At 41.2% G+C, this 22,750-nt stretch overlaps 2 protein-coding genes across 3 annotated transcripts in view; one reads left to right on the top strand and one right to left on the bottom strand.

Annotated features, from left to right (window-relative positions):
• The first annotated feature begins 464 nt into the window (after window positions 1-464).
• On the top strand, window positions 465-1,398 carry grem1b (gremlin 1b). 2 transcript variants are annotated; one of them, XM_037694595.1, is made up of 2 exons: window positions 465-535; window positions 821-1,398. In XM_037694595.1, exon 2 carries the CDS (start codon window positions 822-824, stop codon window positions 1,368-1,370), a length of 549 nt encoding a protein of 182 aa, XP_037550523.1. In that variant the 5' UTR covers window positions 465-535; window position 821; the 3' UTR covers window positions 1,371-1,398. The 2 variants fall into 2 exon arrangements, with proteins under 2 accessions (XP_037550523.1, XP_037550524.1); XM_037694596.1 differs by lacking the exon at window positions 465-535 and having other exon boundaries at window positions 852-936; window positions 1,051-1,398.
• Window positions 1,399-4,062: 2,664 nt separating this feature from the next.
• The window catches only part of LOC119427735 (formin), a 60,107-nt gene continuing 41,419 nt past the window's right edge, over window positions 4,063-22,750 (bottom strand). Inside the window, exons 15-19 of the mRNA XM_037695374.1 lie at window positions 19,525-19,617; window positions 14,585-14,636; window positions 8,418-8,567; window positions 4,299-4,380; window positions 4,063-4,217 (exon numbers count right to left, since the gene is read on the bottom strand). Coding sequence (XP_037551302.1) covers window positions 4,173-4,217; window positions 4,299-4,380; window positions 8,418-8,567; window positions 14,585-14,636; window positions 19,525-19,617 — 422 coding nt within the window. The 3' untranslated portion in view covers window positions 4,063-4,172. The remainder of the gene's footprint in view (window positions 4,218-4,298; window positions 4,381-8,417; window positions 8,568-14,584; window positions 14,637-19,524; window positions 19,618-22,750) is intronic.

Genomic DNA, 22,750 nt, shown 5'->3' with positions numbered 1-22,750 from the left:
ATGGGACTGTTGGCTCTTCCGATCTCGTGGAGGGGGGGCGGGCGACTGATGGATTTTGAGATTTCTATAAATCTAAAGTTTGGATTAGATTGACTCTTATGATGAACTTGATGCTCTTTAGACACGCACCCCCTTTTTGTGTAAAATACTTGTTTTCTTTTGCTCATAAAAAATAACTTTCACTTTTTCCTCTAATAAACCTGCGACCCGTCTTCTCCCCTCTTCTTCCTCCTCCCCCCTGATCGTCGCTTGTCTGCTTTCTTGCAGCGGGTTCAGGGAAGTGTTGAGGGGGCGGATTGTCTTGATTTTCTCCACATCGCGCTCAGCCAATAACTGCTGTGCACATCTCAGCTGGCAGACATTTAAAAGGGAGACAGTCCGGCGCTGGAGCAATTTGTATTAACCCCCTCCCTTGGCCCCTGCTTATGGAGCGCCTCGTCTCCCACCCATCCACAGTCTCACCAGAGAGTCTGCTGCTGTAGGAAGGACTGACAGGATCTCATCATCCCTCTTGGAGCATCCGAGACACGCGCAGGTATTGTACTCCTCTCGCACTTGAACATTGTGTGCCACGTGTGGACATCCTAATACATCTCACTTTATGCTTTCAGATTAACCATATGCTTTCATCATTTATGCAAGCAATCAAAAGAAAAGTCACATTTTCATTAAGTTTCAAACAACTGGAAAAAAAAAACAAGTGTTCCATCCGTGCGTTTTTACGCTGCGTAAAAGCTCTGCCATCTGTGCGTAACTGGTTGGAAGGTGCGGATGATTAATTATTTTAGTCATCTCTCTTTCTCTTTTTTCCACCCCCAAGGATGGCTATCTCGAGGCGTATTTTCTGTGGTATGGTTTTCATCATTGGGCTGCTGTCCTCTCCCGCGGCCTCAAAAAGAAACCGAGCCTCACAAGGGGCCATTCCTCATCCTGACAAAAACAACCCAAACGAATCGGAGCAGCAACCACAGCCTCCGCGGGCTGGTTCGGGGTCCCGACAGAGGCCCGGCTCGTCCTCACCGGCCGACGAGGTGCTGGAGTCCAGCCAGGAAGCCCTGCATGTGACGGAGCGGCAGTATTTGAAACGGGACTGGTGCAAAACGCAGCCCCTCAAACAGACGATCCACGAGGAGGGCTGCGTCAGCCGCACCGTCATCAACCGCTTCTGCTACGGACAGTGCAACTCCTTCTACATCCCCAGGCACATCCGCAGGGAGGAGGGCGCCTTCCAGTCTTGCTCCTTCTGCAAGCCCAAACGCTTCACCACCATGACTTTTACCTTGAACTGTCCGGACCAGCAGCCCCCCACCAAGAAGAAGCGCATCCAGCGCGTCAAACAGTGCCGCTGCATTTCCATAGACCTGGACTGAACACGCACTGACAAACTCTTCTTCCAGGACGGGATGGTTTGTTAGCAGAGAAGCGTCTCCATCTGGAGATGTGCTAAATCTCTCCTCTTGCACACTGTGTGAACAAAAACTGACATCATACATTTAAAAATCGCACTGCTCGGAAAGTCCGAATTTTAAAAACGGGCACGTTTTACGCACGGTTTCCCCACCTCAGTAACAGAAGCAGGAAGAGAAACAGGACTGCAAAAAGGCTCGGCTTTATTTAAGGACTCACGTCTCCAAACACGCTCATTTCCATCCAATCCCGCATTTTACGCATGCGTTTCTGTAGAACTGGAGGTTTCCACTGTGTGGAATTTGTGACGAATGGATATTTGTGAATGAAAATGTGATTGAATCTTTCAACCTAATTGATTTCTGTGAATTTCGATATCTATTGGTATACATTTTTTTTTGTTTTATTATAATTTTTTTTATATAAGTTGGAATCTATTCTGTAGCCTTTAGAGAAAAGAAATCCCGTTCACAATGTACAGTGTTTAAGTATCAAAATGAAATAGTTTTAAATGTAAAGCCAATATTTGATTTAATCAGTTTATTATTTTTGTTTAAATTATCCATGAAAACTCAACAAACTGATGTGATATGTACACATTTCTTATGGTGTTCAACATATTAAAATATGCTTTCTATGAAGACATAACCCTTTTAAGTAAAAATTACATCTTTAAATTGGGTAATTCACTCCAACAGATTATAGAAATGACTGTTTATAAGACACAAATCTGTCAATTGTGTCCTTTTTGATATACTATGCTTAAATTTAAACCAATATTAAGAAATATGTTCTCCCAAATATCAATATCAGGTCATTATATGTTTGTAAAATAAGTTTGATCAACATTTCTCTTATAGAACCTGTACATAAAAGGCACACACTCCTCAAATTAAAATCAAATTATTTATTTTATATTTCCAGAAACAAGTTTAAATGTCATAAAACTAAAATCTACTGTCAAACTTTATTCCAACTGACAATTTCTTTAACCGCCCAGCAGCTTTATGAATGATTAAACTCTTCTGGTGACTCAACGTTTTGAAATAAATATGATTTTTGCAGGTTCCAGGCCTAGTACACAGCAAAACAACTGACCGGAGGAGGTTGAATACATCTTTTTAAAAGTGCAAGTCTCCATCTGAACAGCTTCCTTGGCTTTCAGTTTATCCTTGAAATTTAAAACAATTCCATAAAATCGCAGACATGACACCTGATTGTTCAGTGTCAGATTATTTTTACATTTCTTTTCCTTAGAAGTCCGAATTAAAAAAAATAAAAAATCAATAAAGGGCACCTGTGAAGTTCACGGAGGGTTAAAAAATGAGGTCAAAGTGCAGTTTTATGTATAAATCTGATGGATCTGAGGTATTCCAGCTCACATAGCTTCAGACAGCACGCTTAAATCTTTTCATTTCCCAAAACACAACCCTCACGTCTACAAAACTAGGCAGAAAAGGCAATTCTCATTCTCAACAAGTAACATCTTTGTGAAAATATATGTTTTTCAGAATAAACTATTAAGCAGCTTCTCATTAAATTAAATCAAATAAGAATCCTTAAAAAAAAAATCTGGTTTTCTGCAGAAAACGATCCGCTTGTTACATAAATAGACTTTTTTTTTTTTCTTTCTCCAGATGCACGTTTGTCCAGAATGCACCAGTTTCATACACTGCCATAAAAATAAAACAAATCTAAGAGGACGTCATTTTACTTCTTGAGTTTTTACTTTTACGCCATAAAGCAAATAATGTTTTTTGCATAGAAAACAAACAAAACAAAAAAAGGTGCAAAAACAGCTGAAATAAAAGCATGTTAGCATTAGAGAGCTTACAGCGTGCTACATTATACAGCTGCTGCAAGCAGGAAGGTGCTTAGAACCGTGCTGGACTCAATTTAACACAAAGTACAACTTTGTTTTTAACACAGGTGAGTGGGTGCACGGCTACAAGATGCTGCGTTCTTTTGGTGTGTTTTTTTTAAGCTTGTGTGTGTGAGGAGGCCGAGGCTTTGGACCAAGCTGCTGCTCCTCTCTGGCCGTCGCCCAGGATAGATTAGTCTGCTGCGGTGCACCCGACAACGCCAGAACTTCCACATACTCGCACACAACTCAACAAGTCTTCAACGCAGCGCTGAGCTTGCTCATGGTATTGCTCAGAAGCCACACGGTTCCTGCCAATAAGGCAACTCGACGTCTTTGCGAGTTTTTAATGAGCTGTGGTGAATGTGAGTTATCCGCCGCTGCAAAGGATGCTGGGAGCTCCGAGAGAAAAGATCTGTTTTGTCAACAGGGATTTTCCTCTCAGTAGACACCCACAGGAAGCAATACATGTTCCCAAAACAGAACCAAAAGCTAAAAACGTTCACATCAGAACATTTACAGCGCGTCCGGACAAAAAGCAAACAAACGAGCAAAGACACAAAAGTGAACATCCTCAGCTTCTGAAGATTCAGGAGGGAACTTATAGGTGTCAGCTGGCGCTGCAGAGAATCCCACCGAACTCCTGAAAACCTTCCCAAGCTGCACTTAGAGGTCACGCCACGCTGAATGAATGAGGTCAACCGTTGACCTTTAGGTCTCACATCGTGCATTCTGTGCAAAACAATCCTCAACATGGACGTGCAAAGGAGTGTAGATGATGGGGCAGAGGGCTGTTGGTTGAACCGACACATCCAGTGACGTTTGATCCTGTTATTATGAATCAGGTGGAAAACAAGATGGACGGAGCTTCTCCTGCTTCTTCTGTCGTCACTCGCCTTTCGACTCAGCTGGAGGACACGCTGGCTTCCTTCTGCCGCAGCCTCTCCTTCTGTTGGCATCAACACATTGATTTCAGTGGCTCTGATGGAACTCCATTCCTTTGCTACGTACAGTATAGATTAGCTCTTACCAGGCTGTTGGCGTTAATCTTCTTGGTTTCCACTCTTTTGTCTGCTGTAATCTTATTAATATTTTCCTGAGCTTCCTTCAACCTGCAGAAATAGAAATATGTAAATTAAAAAAAAGGTATGATAAAGAATTAACAAGCCATTTCATGGAAGTTTATAGCAACAACGTATCACCAAAAGTTAGGACGGGGCAACAAAAGGCACTAACAGTAAGGGGTGGAATCATTTAGATGAAATAAAAGCACATTTACAATTAACTGAAACAAAATGAAAAACTGTTCTATGATCAGATTAATCAAAATTTGAAATTTCTTTTGGAAACCATGGATGCTATTTCTAAGGGGACCTTCCAGTCTGTTATCATTGCTCAGTTAAAAAGCCTGCTTCTCTGCTGTTATGGGGGTGCATTGATGTTTATAACATGGGCAGCGTGCACATCTAGAAAGGCATAATCAATGCAAAAGAGTATACAGTAGTCCCTCGTTTATCGTGGGGGATCGTACCCTGAAGACTCACGATAAGTGAAAAACTGCGAAGTAGGAATAGTAGTACAAGTAGTAAGTAGTAATATATACATATAAAGTCGTTTTAAACCCTTCCCACACTCTTGCAGTATTCTAAACTGTGTTTCTAAACGCTCTAAAAGAGCACAGAATATCATGGTTTCAGCTCCCTGCCTCCTCTGCTCTTTGCCACCTGCAAGTGCTCTTGGCCACGCCCACTTCTCTGCTCTGCACGGAGAACAGCTGATCAGCTGCAGCAGGAAGTTTATCCTGCAGTGTGGGCTGCACAAAGGTGCTGCAGATGCTAAATAATTTATTTTAAATAAAAAGTCTATGCCGATCGTGCAGCTCATCCATCGGTCATCCAGTTGTGTCCAGTTATTTTGAAAAACCGCGATAGAGCGAGCCCGTGATAAACGGACCGTGAAGTAGAGAGGGACTACTGTAACAACATATGCTCCTATCAGGATGACGTCTTCTTCAGGGAAGGCTTTGCATATTTCAGCAAGACAACCACATAACTGCACCCGTTACAAGAAAGTGAACAGAAGACTGCTGAACTGGCCTGCCTGCAATCCAGATCTTTAACCATAAGAGAACATATGGAGCATCATAAAATGTAAAGTTAAAAATGTAAAAAAGACCCAGGACTGCTGAACAGCTAGAATCCTCCATTGTAACAAAAATGGAACAAGAGTTCCCTCCAAAAACTCCAGAAACTGGTCTCCTCAGTTCCTCGATGTTGTGAAATTCTATCATGAATACAATATGGATTTGTAAGATTTATAAATCATTACATTATGTGTTTTTTTTTTTCATTTTAAACATACAGTAGTCCCTTGCTACTTTACAGTTCAACTATTGTAAACTCACTTTTTTGCCTTTTTTTCAACGATTGTCAACTTTAATATTACTCACGTGATTGGGACCATACAGGATAAAAAGTTAATGAAAAAAAAAACATCAGACAGGCGCCGCCATTTTGTAGTTTTCTTTCAATAAGCTTATACTGTAACGCCATTCAAAAGAACTACAGTACCCAGAAGCCAACAGTGCTTCCAGCAGCTGCTTTCTGCTGAAATGGAGAGAAAGTTTTACAATGCAAAGTCAAAAGTAACAACTGTGCAGCTCACAGAACTGGCAGGAAAGTTGAAAAAAAATCCTGAAACTTCCCGAAGCTCAATTATCCACGTGCACATCAACCTGGACTGGACGGGGCGGTGGGCTTTGTCTGTCGGACTGGAGCCGAGCTGCTGGTCTGCAGAGCTGGTCAGTACCCATATACATTTTTGCAGTACTGTACAGTACATGTACGCATGTTGTTAAAATTACATAGGTTTAAGAGTTTAGAACATTGCAAGAGTGTTGGAAGGGTTTATGCAGCCTTAAAAAAATATAAATATATATACTAAAATAAATATAGCGTTCCTACTTCGTGGTTTTTAACCCATCGCGGTGATGTCTGGAACATAACCCCCGCGATAATCGAGGGACTACTGTACCAACTTTTCCAGAACTGGTGTAGAACTAGACACTGAAAACTCCAAAATCAAACGTGAGTAAGAAACCGCTCGTCCTGTTGTAGTTGTGAAGATTTTTTTTAGGACGTTTAGGGACGTCCCTAAGATAAGACACGCACGCACACAGACCCATAAGGGAGTTTGCGGACAGTGAAAGCCTCTGAAACGAGCCGCGGTTGAGACCGACGGTGGTTTGACGAGATAACGAGGCAGCCGTTAAAAAAAAAACACTTGTGGTTTTTTTTTTTTACGAGTGTGCAAGTGGTAATTAAAATAAAGTTAATTGTTCGCAAGCACACTCAGCTGCGAGTAACGCGAGACATGACCGTCATTAAGAAAGAGCACGAGGATCCACTCGGTGGGAACAAACAGGATCCTGCACGAGGGTAAAGAAATCCATCCATCCATTTTCTTCCGCTTATCCGGGGTCGGGTCGCGGGGGTAGCAGCCTAAGTAGGGAGGCCCAGACTTCCCTCTCCCCAGCCACTTGGGCCAGCTCTTCCGGGGGAATCCCGAGGCGTTCCCAGGCCAGCCGAGAAACATAGTCCCTCCAGCGTGTCCTGGGTCTTCCTCTGGGCCTCCTCCCAGTGGGACGTGTCCGGAACACCTCACCAGGGAGGCGTCCAGAAGGCATCCTAAACAGATGCCCAAGCCACCTCAACTGGCTCCTCTCGACGTGGAGAAGCAGCGGCTCTACTCCGAGCCCCTCCCGGATGATCGAGCTTCTCACCCTGTCTCTAAGGGAGAGCCCAGACACCCTGCGGAGAAAACTCATTTCGGCCGCTTGTATCCGAGATCTCATTCTTTCGGTCACAACCCAAAGCTCGTGACCAAAGAAGGTAAAGGTAAAGAAATCCATGCGCACCTTTATCTTTGGAGCGTGGCGAGAGCTTCAAAGATTCAACGACAGTGGATGTTTGTTCAAACGGCAGCAGCCCTGTCGTCGTGCAGCTCTGCTACCCTTCATGGTGGACGTCAGCATCCTTGCAGCATCCATTACTCTTTATATGTAGCTACCGAACGGGCACCCTTGTCAGCCGGCCAGCACAGCCAGGAGGGTCTGCACTCTCCCCCTCAACCCAACATGTCACCTCAGGTCAAAAATGGTTAAATCAGACCCCACTCCTTCAGAAACTGGAGCGAGGCCTCAGCTACTCCCGTCTTTGCCGGCCTCCCTCTTAGCTCTGATTGCACCTCAGCGTCTGCACATCACCTCTGTGCTAGTTCGACACGATGTTCGGAGGCTTTAAGGATCTAAGATAGCCGAGACACGAACGTGGTTGTAGTAACTCTATTGATTTTTGTCTCTGTGCAAATTAAAGGCCAGGCAGTCCTTTAATGGATGCATATCGCTCACTACCTTTAAAGACAAAGAGCTGCAGCCACTCTGGTCAAACGATGAAATGAACAATATGTGTTATCTTCCACGATCCGATCATGCTTGGAATACATGTGATTTACCGTCAGCTACGAACACGCTAAATTTTAGTGTAATATCTGTGAAACTGACTAACTTGTAGCCATTTTGCATTGGATAAAGTTGACTAACTGTGGCAGTCATCTTGAATTTTTGGCCACCCAAAAGTTAATCACTATAAGTTGCATAACCACTGATTATTTTCAGCTAGTTTCATTGAAATCCCTCCAGTGGTTCATGAGAAATTTTGCTAACAGACAGACACAGTTGACTACAATAGTTAAATGTCAGGATTTTCAAGTCAGATCTTGAACAATCAGTTAGAGCTCAAAGTATATGTTGGCAACGACTCTCAGCTACGAACACGCCGAACTTTAGCTCAGCAGTTGAAAACGCAGTTCAGTAATAGCCATTTTGTGTTTTCTAAGGTAAGTTGACTCTGATGACCATCTTTAAAGGAATTGACTCCAAACGTCAATCAGCTGTAGATGCACATCCAATGATTACTTTCTGGTTGTTTCATTAAAATGTGACCAACGGTTTATGGGATATTTTGCTAACAGACAAATGAACACACACAAACAAAAACAGCCTTTTGCTTTCGCCACCAACACACACTCCTCCTCTTCCTGACAACTAAACTGAACGTTCAGAACAACTTACAGCAAGCATCCAACTCACCTCTCCTTGGAGATGGTCTTGCTTTGTCGGACCCACGAGTTCTTGAAGTCGTTGCAGAACTCGTACCAGAGCATGAAGACGTAACTCGGAGCCACTTCCTTCTCCCCGGACTTTGGCTTCATTCCGAAGTAGCTCACCACATCCTGGAAGCTGAGGGAGAAGCAGCGGCCGTTCAGAGGAGCGTGAACATCTCGGGAGGGGATGGAAGCGTGTTTTGGAGGGAGGCTCGAGATTTGAAACACAGCGAGAAGTTCAAGGTGTGTGATGGATGCAATCAGACCCCCCCCCCCCCCCCCCCCCCCCACACACACACACACAGAGCTGAAGTGAGCATGTCCACCCTGCTGGGCTACAGGGGAGAGCCAGCAGAGGTAGCTCCATTATCGCATTGACCTGTGCAGGGGTTACATTACACTGCCAGAGAAGACATAGACAGCCATGAATATGCACCCCCCCCACACACACACACACAAACACACGCATGTAAAACATACTCACTGTCAGACAATGAATGAGGCAAGCGGGCACACAAAACACGCCAAATCTGATCTATGCAAATAAACAGATTGTCTGCAGCGTCGCTGTACGCTTCTTACTTTGCGCTCAGCAGCACACGATGGAAAGTGCACCCCCCCCCCCCCCCCCGCCCCACCGAAACATGAAAGACATTTTCTGGCCGCGACTGTCAGAGGGTTGATAAAAGGGTGGGGGGTGGGGGGGGGGGGGTATGATTTTAGGGATGCTCTCTCTCGCGGTGACACCCGGGGGGCGCTGTCCCCCCGATGCTCGGGGGGCTTTTTAATTTAAACATGTTTTGTGGAGAGTGAAACGGTGCCCGGACCAAAAAAAAAAAAACCTGTAAGAACCTGCTTCTCATTTCTCCGGGAGGCGTCACTTTACTTAAATCAGAGCCGTACATCTTTCTGCACGCAGCACACACTGAGATGTTTAAAGCGACCAAACGGACAGGTAGCTTTGCAGCAGCTGGCCCGGTTCGGCACGACGAACAGGAAGTCTTCTCCATCAGCTCCTCTCCCGACCCCCGGGGTCATCGTGTCACAGCTCGCACGAATCAAACTGTGTGAATTCGGCAAAAAAAAAAAAAAAATAAATAAAAAAATCACGTGCGTGTGCAGAAACAGAAACCTTCCATAATCTACACGATGATGCCAACAGTGGGAGGGTTCAGCAGCACCCACAGCATTCCTCGCTGACAGCTAAAAAAAACTTTATAAAACTACGAAGAGCCGGGAGAACCCCAGGAATATCTGGTCAGGCACCCCTGCATCCCCTCGTGCAGTGAAAGTTAAAATCAGACGCCCTTTTTTTTTTAAAAATCAAATAATGCCAGGGTGGAATATGACACCAAGCAGACTGCAGCTGGCTGTGGAGGTGGCACCAAGGCCAGATGTAATTGAGCGGAGAGGAAAACTTAATGAGACAGAACTGAGAGGAAAAAAAAACCTGAGCTCAAAGAGTCTGAATAACCAAGGATCAAACAGGAAATGGTTTTGTTAGAGATTTAATTTTATTACCTCATTTGTTTATATTAATCGCTCAAAAGAGTTTTGGTCAAATGGTTTTGGGTCATTTATAAAAAAAAAAGAATTCTATTTATCATAATTATTTTTATGAGACTCTTACTTGTTTGACAATATTTTATTAAAAAAACATGCAGATAATAATATTTTAACTTATATTAGTTAGTTTGTACATATTATGTGTGTTTCAAAATATTAAAATTTACAACTTTCATCTAAAATAATTGTTTTTTTTAATGCAATATTGACACTATTACTGTAATTTTTATAATGTTCTGTTTACTAACAATTTTTTTAAAGTGCAATAACTTAAGAAATTTCTTCTCTTTACCCTTGGTTTTATTTTATTTTTTTTTAATTCCCTGCAATGTTTTCAACTAATTCTAAATCTAAAAAAAAAAAAAAATTAAATATATTAAAAAAAATGTTCAATATTTGTTACAAGCATTTGAAATTTAAATAAGAAATTTAATAAAAATTATATTTTATATTTGCTGTTTTCACAATTTTTGGTTAAATGTAGGATTTAAGTTAATTAAATATGGCTGAATTTATTTTTATCATCGTTAACTAAATGAAAAGTTATGTTTTATTTTAATGCTTTAATTTGGTAAATACATTACACATACACAAAAAAGGATAAAAATGATTTTAGTCAACTGCAATTATTCACAAATATCCAATAAACAGCAAAAAAAATAATCTAAAGAAATATTTTTTTAAATTTTGAGTTCTTAAAATTTTATAACTTTTTTTATGTGGACAAAAAATAAATTTCTAACTAATGCTACAGTTTTATTGCTGTATTTTATTTTATTATTTGAAATATTGTGATTATTAGTTTAAATTATTGTATAAAACCAAATAAAAACTATTATTTGAAAATAATTAAAGCAAACTTTAATTCAATTTTGTCCAGTTTATATAGTTTATGTTTACTACAAACAAATGACTTTAACTGTATTATAAAGCCAATTCATTAAAATAGAGGGATAATTTTAATGTAATTTCCTGTTAGTTCAGTTCCTCAAAATCAGATGAGAAGATGTTTTTGAATCTAGAAAATATTTAAATTAAATTTCTTTAATAATCCAGAAATTAAACTTAATAAAAATATGCATACATTTATACGTTTTTGCTATTTTTCGGGTACAGACACATATTTTCTGAAACTCGTTAGGTTTGACATCTCTTATCTGTATCCTGATGTACGCTTAGCGCCCCCCCCCCCCAGATTGATGTATCTGAGAACTCGGAGGATTGTGTAGTCGGTACATTTCGGCACGGCTGCACTTCGTGAGAGGATCCCTCATCCAGCACAGATGTGAGGGCCCACCCAGGGCCCAGAGTGCCCACTGACGCCCATATTCATCAGAAGCGTGTCACTTTTACGAGGTGGCTCTGTGGGAAACTGAGCGAGACCCCCACCTCCTTCTTGCGCCCCCACTCAACCAGCCCCCTCCATCTTTTTTTTGGATGAAATTAAAGGAAAGGTGTTGTCAGCTGCGGGCGCCTTTTGATCAATATTACTCACCTAGTTCAACACCTTTATTAAAGTAGTCCCCCCCCCACCCCACACACACATCAATCACATTTCTTATTGTTTAAGGGTTTCGTTTCCTTGCGTTTGCCGCCTTTCACCTTTTTCTTTCCGCGTCTCCCAGGATTTGTTTTAGCTGTTGGTGTCTTACGAACTCTGCTCCCCGTCCCAGAGAAACGATCTGTTTGCTTTGTTTGTCTGCTCCACCATCTTTTTCCAATATGAAATTTTCCAGATCTAATTTCGCTCGGCGGCTGCCAGCGCGTCCCATAAATCAAGTTGCCTCTCGCGGAAACTTTTCGGGAGTCTTCGGCCCGAAACACGGCAGATAAGAACGACAGAAACTCGCCGGGGGGAGGAGGACGAGGGCATCCAGGTTTACGTGCTTATTTGTCTTTGCTGCAAATCTGAACAAGCGTTGAAGTCAAAGGAGAATAATTTATGGAACATCAGCAAATGTAAAATTTAAATAATGTCAAACATGTACAGTCAATAAATGACTCATTTATCCAGCTAGATAAACACTAAGAAACCCCTTCATCTTTCTGGAAATGTTATCAGCAGCTGATAATATTGCTTAAACAAAGATTTGGCACTACTCTTATCTGATAGCAGCTATGCAAGCTAAGTTAAAATACCGGCATTCCTTGAAGGAATGCATATCACCCGCCAGAGTTTCAAAACGAGACCATCTTGTGGTGAAATGGTTGTTTCTGTTTTGGCCAAACCTTGAAAATAACATCTCATATGGTATTACAAGATAACATACTAAGTGTATGTGTTGGGAATCCTGCTTAGCTACCACCACACGGAGCTTTAGTGCAATGTCTGTAAAATGGACCGAGTTGCAGCCATTTTTCTGTTTTCTTATGTCAAATAGCTGTGGAGGCCATCTTAGACTGAATTGACCCCGAAAGTTAATTCGATGTGGATGTACATTCATTGATTACTTACTTATAGTTACTTATAATTTACTTCTACTTATAGTTTCATTAAAATATTATAAGTTTGTTCCATTCAAATATGTCCAGTGTTGCATTAGATTAGCATTAGCTAAAAGACATAAAATTGATGTGACATAGCTGACTTCTTTGTTGAAGGTTTTTAATGATGTTGTTGAAGCATTGGATGCTAAGGATTACTGTGCTGCACTTTATTTAGACCTGTCTAAAGCTTTTGACACTGTGGACCATGATATCTTATGTCATAAGCTCTCAGAAATTGGTTTCTCAGAACATGCTATCGGTTGGTTCTCTAATTAACTCTCAGATTGAAGGCAACGTGTTCAACATAATGGTACTTCTTCCAGCTATTTAACTGTCAATAATGGTGTACCACAAGGCTTAGTCTTAAGACCCATCCTCATCACAATCTACATAAGTAATGTAGGTCAGAACATTTTTGACGCATCCTTGCATCTCTATGCTGATGACACAGTTGTTAATTGTTGAGATAAAACGGTTGTAAAGATTTTCCATCTTTTACATTCTGCATTCAACATCATCCAGTCAGATTTGTTCCATCTCAAACTGGTGCTAAACGCTGATAAAACCAAAGAGATGTTTTCAAACAGGAAGTTAGTACCAGCAGTCCTTCCTTCTATTTTAGCTACGAATGGTGTTGAGTTTGCCGACTCATAAATACTTGGTAACCTTGGTTGATGCACATCTCTTTTAAGCCTCATGGCGAAAACTTGATAAAGAAACCGAAATTAAAATTGGGTTTCTTTTCTTTAACTCTGAATGACAGGTAACACCTTGTAACTGCTACTTTCCTACCGACCATTGAATATGGTGACATTATTTACATGAATGCCCCTGCCTGTACCTTGCAGATGTTGGATGCTGTCTATCACGGTGTGCTAAGATTCATAACTGGCTGTAACTACAGTACCCATCACTGCACCCTGTATTCACTGGTTAACTGGTCATCATTAACTTCATGCACACTCTTTATACTGGTACATTTTCATCTTTAAATCACTCCTTGGTCTGCTGTTTTCATATATCTCCTCCTACATATCACGTCGTCAGTGCAGTTACAGCGTGCGCTCTCAGGACATAATTACTCGCAGCGTCCCCTCACTGCAGACTGAACTTGTCAAAAAGGACTTTTCTTACTCAGCTCCTGTTTCCTGGAACACCTTGCAAATAAACCTGAAGCTCTTTGACCTCTCTAAGGGATTTTAAATAATTGTTAAGTCCAATGGAAAAATCAATGCAGACATGTTCCTGTTTTTAGTATTTGACCTTGTTTTTATATTTTGCTTTATAGCACTACTTTTATTTACTTTTTAGTTTATATGCATTTTATGGCTGTTTATTGTTGTCTGTATCTTATTTGTGGTTTGTCTAAAACAGGTCTCTCTTGTAAATGAGTCCTCGTGACTCAATGAACTATAAATAAAAGGTTGAATTAAAACAAATATATATATTTTTTATTTTTTAAGGTCAGTTGGCTGTAGCAGCCTTCTTGAATTGTGTTGATTCTAATAGTTAATCATTTGTAGATCCATCCATCCATTATCTTTACCCGCTTATTCCATTTTGGGTCACGGGGGTCGCCGGTGCCCATGTCCAGCAATCACTGTGCGAGGGGCGGGGTACACCCTGGACGGGTCTCCAGTCCATCACAGGGCCACATAGAGACAAATGAGACAAACAACCATTCACTTTCTCACTTACACCTAGGGACAATTTAGAGTTACCAATCAGCCTAACATGCATGTTTTTGGTCTGTGGGAGGAAACCGGAGCACCCGGAGGAAACCCACGCATGCACGGAGAGAACATACAAACTCCACCCAGAAAGGCCCCGGGACCGGGGTTTGAACCAAGGACCTGCTCGCTGAGAGGCAGCAGCTCTACCAGTTGTGCCACCGTGCTGCCCTCATTTGTAGATATACTAAATAATTATATTCTGCAAGTTTCATTGGAATTTGTTCACTGGTTCACGAGATATTATGCTAACAGACACATTACCACACAGATACGGGCAAGGACATTATAGCGTGCCTTCATGTTTCGGCAGTGGGTGATAATAACACAGTGGAGTTCATACTTCTTGTGCTTCTTGTGTGGTTTCTACCTTTTCTGAGCTGCGTTGAGTCGATCATCTTCAGCAGAATGCTCCTTCTGAGCTGCAACACAGAATAACAGGTAAATCAGTTGTAGGTCACATGGAGGGGGGGGGGGGGGGGGTGGGTGATTCAGGTAAGGGCCACTGGCTCCAGATGGGGGCGCTATGGTTATTAACCTCTTCCTGAGTCATGAGTCGATGGGTGAAGAAGACCATCTCAGGGTTGAGATGTCACATGTTACCCAGGCACCTTGTACAGTTTCATACCTCCGTGCGTTGAAGCTGCAGTGAGTGTGACAACTGGGCTGGGGGGCGGCGGTCTCTTTGCCAGGCTTTTGTGTGTTTGCATACATGCTGAAGCTGAAGAGAGGCTTGGGAACCGAAGGCTCCTCTGGACTCCTGCCATGTAAAAGTGTCTAAATGCAAGGCAGATGTGGGCCGGGCCGAGGTGCAAGAATTTATCTAGGGCCAAAGAGTGCCTGTGATCTCAGATTTATTGCATTTTTCCAGATTCATCCTTTTCTTTTACAATGATGGGGGACCTTTTTCTACTTGAAGATTTAAGAGGGGGGAAGTCTCCGAAAAAATTGTTCAAAGGCAGGTTTTGGGGGTCTTCTGGGACTAGGTGAGCCAAAGCCTGCGATCAACAACCCCTTTTATTTTTGGACCTTCTTTACATGTAAACCTAATGAAGGGGTGGCCATGTCTGGACTGAAGAGAAGAGGTGGGGGGAGAGGGGCCGTGACCAATGGTGTTAGTCTCAGTGGGGGTCAGGCTGGCGCCTGAGGTACCCCTCTGGTGTGACATTGCAGAGGTGGCACAGGAGCCGAAAAGCTGAGGGAAAGAAAGCGGCCCAGCGAGGGAACGTGTGAAGTTTCTCTTCCTCCGCTCCATGTGTTAACATGAAACCACGTGTCGCTAACTAGAAAGTTATGAGACATGCATGCTGAGAGGGACAATAAATCACGGCTTTAAAACTCTGACAGACTCCTTCAAACCGCTACTTAAACCAAGATAACAGAAAGAGAAGAGCAGTTTATAGGGGATGTTGAAGATTTTTATTTTTTAATCAGATATTTTCTTTTATAAGTCTCAAACGTGTCAGAACGGATCAAAATGGGCTCCCATTCTGTGTCAGTCGAACCTTGTAAACGGCGTTATGCGCAACCTTGAGATATTGTGTGGGCTCATGCAATTTATGAACACTTGAAGCATGTGTTGAGAAAGATGCTCAGCTATTACCAAACCACATTTTTGCTCAATGGTTGCAAAATGAACCAAGCTGAGTCAATTTGGTGTTGGCTAAAGTTTAACTGTGCTGGTCAGCTTGAATTTTGGCGAATCCAAAAGATAATCTGTTGTAAACGTGCATTTATTTTTTATTCATTATTTTCTAAGACTGGCTTGTCTGGTAACAGTTTTTTTCTCCCACTATGGGAGTGTGGTATTTGTGGTACTCCAGTTTGTTTGTGGCTTCTCGGACTGAAGAAGTCCTTCGGATGAAAAAAAAAAAAAACGTCCGGATGACCTGACTGAACATTGTTGGATTTGTTCCTGGATTATTGAGCACAAACTGATGGTATTTTCTAAAAGTTTTATTAATATCCAACTAATGGTTCATGAGCTATTTTGCATGATAGACCCCCCCCCCCCCCCACACACACACACACACACATGCAAACCAGTGAAAATAACTTGTTTTGACTCAACACCAACAAAAAAAGTGTTGTTTTTTTTCCACATGGAAAGTTGGGGAAATTTCCCCCTCCAATGGCATAATTTCAAGATGCTAAACTGTGCTGGAGCGTCAAAAGCAGGCAAATGATTTTTATTTTATTACAATATTTTGGAACAAAAAGCTCATATTTGTTAAGTAAGACATTGTTGTTTCCTCACAATCACTGAACTAGAGCAGATTAAAAGATAAAGGCCAAACATTCTTCAAGTAATAAATACAGAAATGACAGTAACAGCCATTTTGGTCAAACCTTGTGCACACAATCTCTTGCATGATCTGTTAATGCTTAAGAGATCAGTATGTGCTGTGAATGACTTTTCAGCTACTACCACACCAGATTTCAGCTCAATATGTGTAAAAACGATTGACCTATACATCTTTTAATCTTTACCAATATCAGCTGGCTGCAATAATTGGAACTGTGAAATCTAATTACCGGTAGTTGAAAATGTACAGTTTTAAAAAAAAAATACCATTTTATTTTCACTTATTCTCAATTTGTATGCATCCTTTATGATTGTCTATTGTCTTTGTTGTCCATTGTTGTCATCACTCTTTGTTAAAATCAGGTCTCTGTTGTTAAGGAGTCCCCGAGGCTCAACGGGATTAACCTGTATAAATAAAGGTGGAATGAAAAGTGATCGTTTTTCTGAAAGTTTCATTGAAATATGTCGAGTGGTTCATGAAATATTATGCTAACAAAATAACAGTTCACTTCAATAGTTACTGGCTTGATCTGTTAGTATTTAAACTATGTGTTGAGGGTCAGTCTCAGCTACTACCACCCCAAATTTGATCTCTATATCTGCAAGATCGACCATTTTATAGCTCCAACAAGGTTCAGTCAGGTCATCTGGACGGTTTCTTTTTTTTCCTCGTTGAGACGTTTCGTCCTTCATCCAAAGGACTTAATCAGTCCGACTGACAAAGGAATTAAGAAGTCCTTTGGATGAAGGACGAAATGTCTAAAAAAAGAAACTGTCCAGATGACATGACTGAACGTTATTGGATTTTTTTTAACCTGGATTATTGAGCATGAATTTTGGTATTTTATAGCTATATTTGTGTTTGCTAAGGTCACTTAGGTGTGGAGGCCATCTTGAATTGACTCCAAAAGTGAATTAGTGGTACATGTACACCCAGTGATTATTTTCTGAGAGTTTCAATTCAAATCTATCAGTTGCTTCATGAGATATTTAGCTAACCGTAGACAAACACACAGGTGCACGCACAGACACATCATCGCTGCTTTGCCTTGGGAGGTGGGTGGTAAAAATGGTCAAAGTGGCCATATTTAAACGGAGATAATTGCAAAAGAAAGTGACAAATCCCACCAGGGTTTCACAGTGCAGGTAAAGCAGCACTCTGAAGGATTACTGGATGGAGATCTGGAAGGGCTCACACAGACAAGTTTAAGAGGACGAGCATGGGACTCATTGAGGTCCAACTAGTTGTATTATTTATTTATTCATTCTCTGCATAAGTAAGTAAAGCGTCCATTTAAGTAAACCTCCCCGATACTTCCTGTAACATTCACACGGAGTTTCCCTTCTGTTTTATGTTCGTTTTAAAACGTAAAATCATGTGCAGGACACGTGTATCTATGCGTGAGCTGCCAGAGCGACTACCTGGATGAGGAACTCGTTCAGTAATGAGTCACAGTTTAACAGCCTCGGTTGCTCTTTGATCTGAACGCTGTTGACTTGTTTTTCTTCTTATTTTTTTTTTTTTGCTTTTTGAAGTTATGGAATCATCTCGAGCGGCAATCGTGCACCTCCGTCCACTTCTTTATGAAGCACGGCTAAGATCGCCAGGAATTTTGTCGATGAAAAACAAAAATGCGTTTACAAGTATTCCATTAAAAGGCTTATGCTCAAGATGTGATTTAGAAAAAAACAAGGCCATTTTGCAGCCGGTGGCAACCGCAACACTTAAAAGCTACTGATTACTTTAGGATGCTGAAAAAAGCTCCCTTAAATGAGGATCAGGAGACTTATTATGATAAAAGTGCTGCGCGTTTTGCTGTGTAGTGAACTGGAGCAAGAGCCTGTGCACAAATGCATGAGAACTTTAAAGAATCAGGAAGATGTGTTTTGAAAAAGAGACTCTCTTAATGTGCTCACTTCACAAGTTTCTCATTTTGTCAACAGAAATGATGATGCACGACTCCTGAGCAAGTTGTCATTTCAGCATCAGTTCCCATGACGATGCAATCTTGTTTGCATCCTCCGATGGTAAAGATCCAGGGCTTACTGGTGAGCAAGGGCCCTTAAAATACTTCACCAACAACAAAAAGTCTGAAATCATCCTTTGTTGGTTTATATTTAGAGCCGTCCTCTAACGTTTCTTATCTAGCTGAACTTCTTTGTTGCCAGCCCAAATGTACATTTTTCCTCATTTCTTTAGAGGAGTCCATGAAAAATAACGAAGGTAAGACAACTACCTCTTCTTGCTGAATTTATAAAGCTACTGCTGTCATGATAACTGGCTCAAAGTTAGAGATCTACAACGCGTTTTCATTTTGGTTGTTGGAAACATTAAAAGGGAGACGGTACAGCGGGGGGTTTTAATGGTGTTTGGCTCAGAGAGACGACACAAAGTGTTGCTGGTGTTTCAGGGAACCTCTGTTCCTGTCACTGTGGTCCCCGGGAGTGATCCACCGCGGCCAGCCCGGCTTTACAAGGCCACAGCCAGAGATTTCCTGCAGCTTTATGGAAGCTCAGAGTACAGGAGAACCGTGTTAGAGGCAACATGATCCTTTCTACAGGCCTGTAGACCTATCTTCATGTTGTCCTATAGAGACGTCCTCCTCTCAGCAAGAACAAGCACACCCTGGGAGATGGATCCTCCACCAAATTATATAATCTTTTTAAAAGGTGCAGTGAATCTGGGCAAAAATCAGGGCTTTTATTTCCTTGTGCCTTTAATTTCTACGTCTAAATGGATGATCTATGTTTTGAAGTTGTCTTAACAGAGTCATACTTATGAGCAGGACCAAACAGCCAATAACATCTGTCTGAGGGTGAGGGTGTCACCGTGAGTGCATTAAGGGAGAGAGAACAAACACGTTTTTCTTCATCATGAATGAAACCTCACCAGCGTCTTCAATTATGAACTAAACGATTCGACTTTAAAACAAAGAACAAATGACAACGTCTGACCCCAAACATTTCTGTCTTTACTACAGATAACAAGAAGAATCGGGACCTACCAGCAGATATGAAGAGCTCCATCTTTTCCTTAAAGGGCTGCAGGTGTTCCTCTGATGAGTTCGTACACACAGTTTGAACGTTCTTCTCACAAGCTGGGCAAAAGGAACGGGGAAAAAAAAAAAATGCAAAGAAAGATAAGTAATGACAAAACAGGCAGCAAGAGAAAGAATAAAGGTGCAATCTGTAAAAACTAATTACTAGAAGAAATCACTGACAAAAACCAACTCACATTTCCTGCTAATGAATATCAATTCAATTCAGTTTATTTATATAGCGCAAGTCACAACAGAAGTCGTCTCAGGGCGCTGAACAGAAACATTCATACATATAAAAAGTAAGTTAATAACATTATTTATCTGAGGAGCAGACTGCTTTGAATTTAACTCCATCTCAGACTCTCATCTTGAGCAAGCATGAAGGCGACAGTGGAAAGGAAAAACTCCCTCATTAGGAAGAAACCTTTAGCAGAACCAGGCTCAGGACAAGCGGCCATCTGCTTCAACCAGCTGGGTTTGGTAGGAACAGATACACAATGGCAGGTCAAGAATCATATGTTAAGATAGAAATAGTATCAAATGAAAACTATTCAATTTTAACAATTAATTTTAAGGACATGAGGTCAATTTGTCCTCCAGTAGTCGAAGCTTATAGCAGCATAACAAGCCAACCCTAACTATAGGATTTATCAAAAAGGAAAGACTTAAGCCCAGTCTTAAAACTGGACAATGTGTCAGCCTCATGGACAGAAACTGGAAGTTGGTTCCACAAGAGAGGAGCCTGATAACTGGAAGATCGTCCTCTCATTCTGCTTTTGGAAACTCTAGGAACCGAACGTAAGCCTGCAGTCTGAGAGCGAAGTGCTCTATTAGGAAAATATCGAACAATAAGATCACTAATACAAGATGGAGCTAGGTTGTTGAGGACTTTGTAGGTTAGAAGTAAGATTTTGAATTCAATTCTGGATTTGACAGGGAGAAAATGGAGAGAAGCTAAAACTGGAGAGAGATGATCTCTCCTACTAACTCCAGTTAAGACTGGCAGCAGCATTTTGGATCAACTGAAGACTTTTTAAAGAAGCATTTGGACACCCAGATAACAAACCATTGCAACAGTCCAGACTAGACGTGACAAATGCATGAACCAGTTTTTCTGCATCACTTTTAGATAAGATGTTCTAATTTTAATATTTATGCATAACTCAAAAAATACTGGTTGGGAATTAAAAAATGTTTCTAAAACAACAATAAAAATTGTCTGAGGGGCAGTTCATCCTGTCCACATGTTGTCAGGAGTCTCTATGGGTCCACTCATGGATAGTTTATTAGTCTTTGAGTACATGGCAGCATGGGAAGCCCCAAACACCCCCATTTAAATAAAAGAGCAGATAAAAAACAACAGATTTTTATTTTAAACAAAAAAATTCTGAAATAAAACTTAACAGAAGTAAAAAGGTTTCACTGCCAACTGTGACATAAAACTACAATTTTATTTCCGATTTAGCCATGTTGTGTTTTTCAGTTCACTCATTCAGGCGGGTATTAACTGAAATGTATTATTATTATTTAACATGTTCCAGTTTTGATTTCCTCCAAGTGAATTTGATCCAAAGTCTAGTGACATTCCTCGATAATGTGCAACAAAGTGGTATTGTTCTGATTGTTGTTTATCCTGCCTTCGGGGCTCCTCCGTGCAAGTAAGCGTGGCAGATGTGTTTGTGGTTTGTAGATGGGTTTTTGTTTTCATGCCAAATGATCCAACTCACACAATCTCATAGGAAACAGACTCGACTGAGCGTGTTCCAGCCGAACCTTTACCCATTTCCTTTTAACTGTAAGCCTGGGTTACTATACACACACAGGCGTCTGCTGAAAGAGCTTCGGCTCAATCCTCCAACCTGTAAGTCATTAATGGCTGCAGTAAATACCTCCACTTGCTTATGACTGCAGAGCTAAATAGTTCTTCATCAGAACAAGAGCATTAACGGGTCTGGCCGCAGTCTGACTTTGCTTTGTCGCTGCTTTTACATCCGCGTTTTGGCTCGGCTCTCACATGTTCGCATGAGAAGCTGCTGCACCTGCAATCTGGTACATCTTTTATTTATCAAACGCCTTCATAAATTCAGGAGGAAACAACGCGCAAGCTTTATAAATGAGAGGTAATTAGATACAGACACACACTCTGGCTTGCCATGACACTTATATTTATAGTAAAAGCCAGTAAAAAAAAGCAGAAGGCGGTGACCATACAAACACAACAATCCAAATATTCTGTTTGGATAAACCACATTTCCTCACTAAAAATCCCCCGGACTCAAAGAGCCCATAAAAACGGTGCTCAAAACAGCAAGTCTACAATTTAAAGGGGGCTTCCTTCCAAATGTGGTCCAGACAGTGAAGGCTGCGAGGAGAAAGCCCACAAAAAGCACTACAGCTGTAAAGAATAAAATCTAAATGCTGGAGTTTCAGACATTGTCTGTGAGTGATCATTCATGGGGAAGTTTATTCACGAGGAGGACTCTCCTCTACGTCAGCGTGAATCGGCTGCAACTGATCTGTTGAAACCATGCAGTTATTTTTGGGTTACATGACAACAAAAATCACCAAGATAATTATTTAGTTAACGACAACACAGATAACAACCAGGATCATCGATGGCAGCCTGGACTCAAATCTATAACGCATTCAGTGTCTGTTATTCTGTATGAAAACAGTTGAAGGAAGGAATTTTTAAACAGTAAACTCAAAATAAAATGTTAATTTCTAGTTCAAATTGAGATTATTTTATGTTGATACGTAATTAAACTTTTATTTACTTACCAGTGTTTATCATTTTACAATAGTCCCTCGCTACTTTGCGGTTCATTTATCGCGGACTCGCTCTATCGCGGTTTTTCAAAGTAAGATTGGACATGACACACAATTGTCTGATTGATGGATGAGCCGCACGATCGGCATGGGATTTCTATTTAAAATAAATGATTTTAAATTATTCAGCACCTGTGTGCAGCCCACAGCTGTGGGAGAAGCTCCCTCCTGCAGCTGATCAGCTGATCTCCGCTCTGCACGGAAAAGTGGGCGTGGTCGAGAGCGCTGGCAGAGAGCTAAAATTATGACATGCTGTGCTATTTTAGAACGTTTAGAGTTTAGAAACATTGTTTAGACTATTGCAAGAGTGTTGGAAGGGTTTAAAATGCATATATATATATATATATATATATATATATAT

This window comes from Nematolebias whitei, chromosome 21 (genome assembly GCF_014905685.2).
Source record: "Nematolebias whitei isolate Nwh7 chromosome 21, NemWhi1, whole genome shotgun sequence".
Taxonomy (NCBI): domain Eukaryota; kingdom Metazoa; phylum Chordata; class Actinopteri; order Cyprinodontiformes; family Rivulidae; genus Nematolebias; species Nematolebias whitei.
This window is presented reverse-complemented; position numbering and strand designations above follow the sequence as displayed.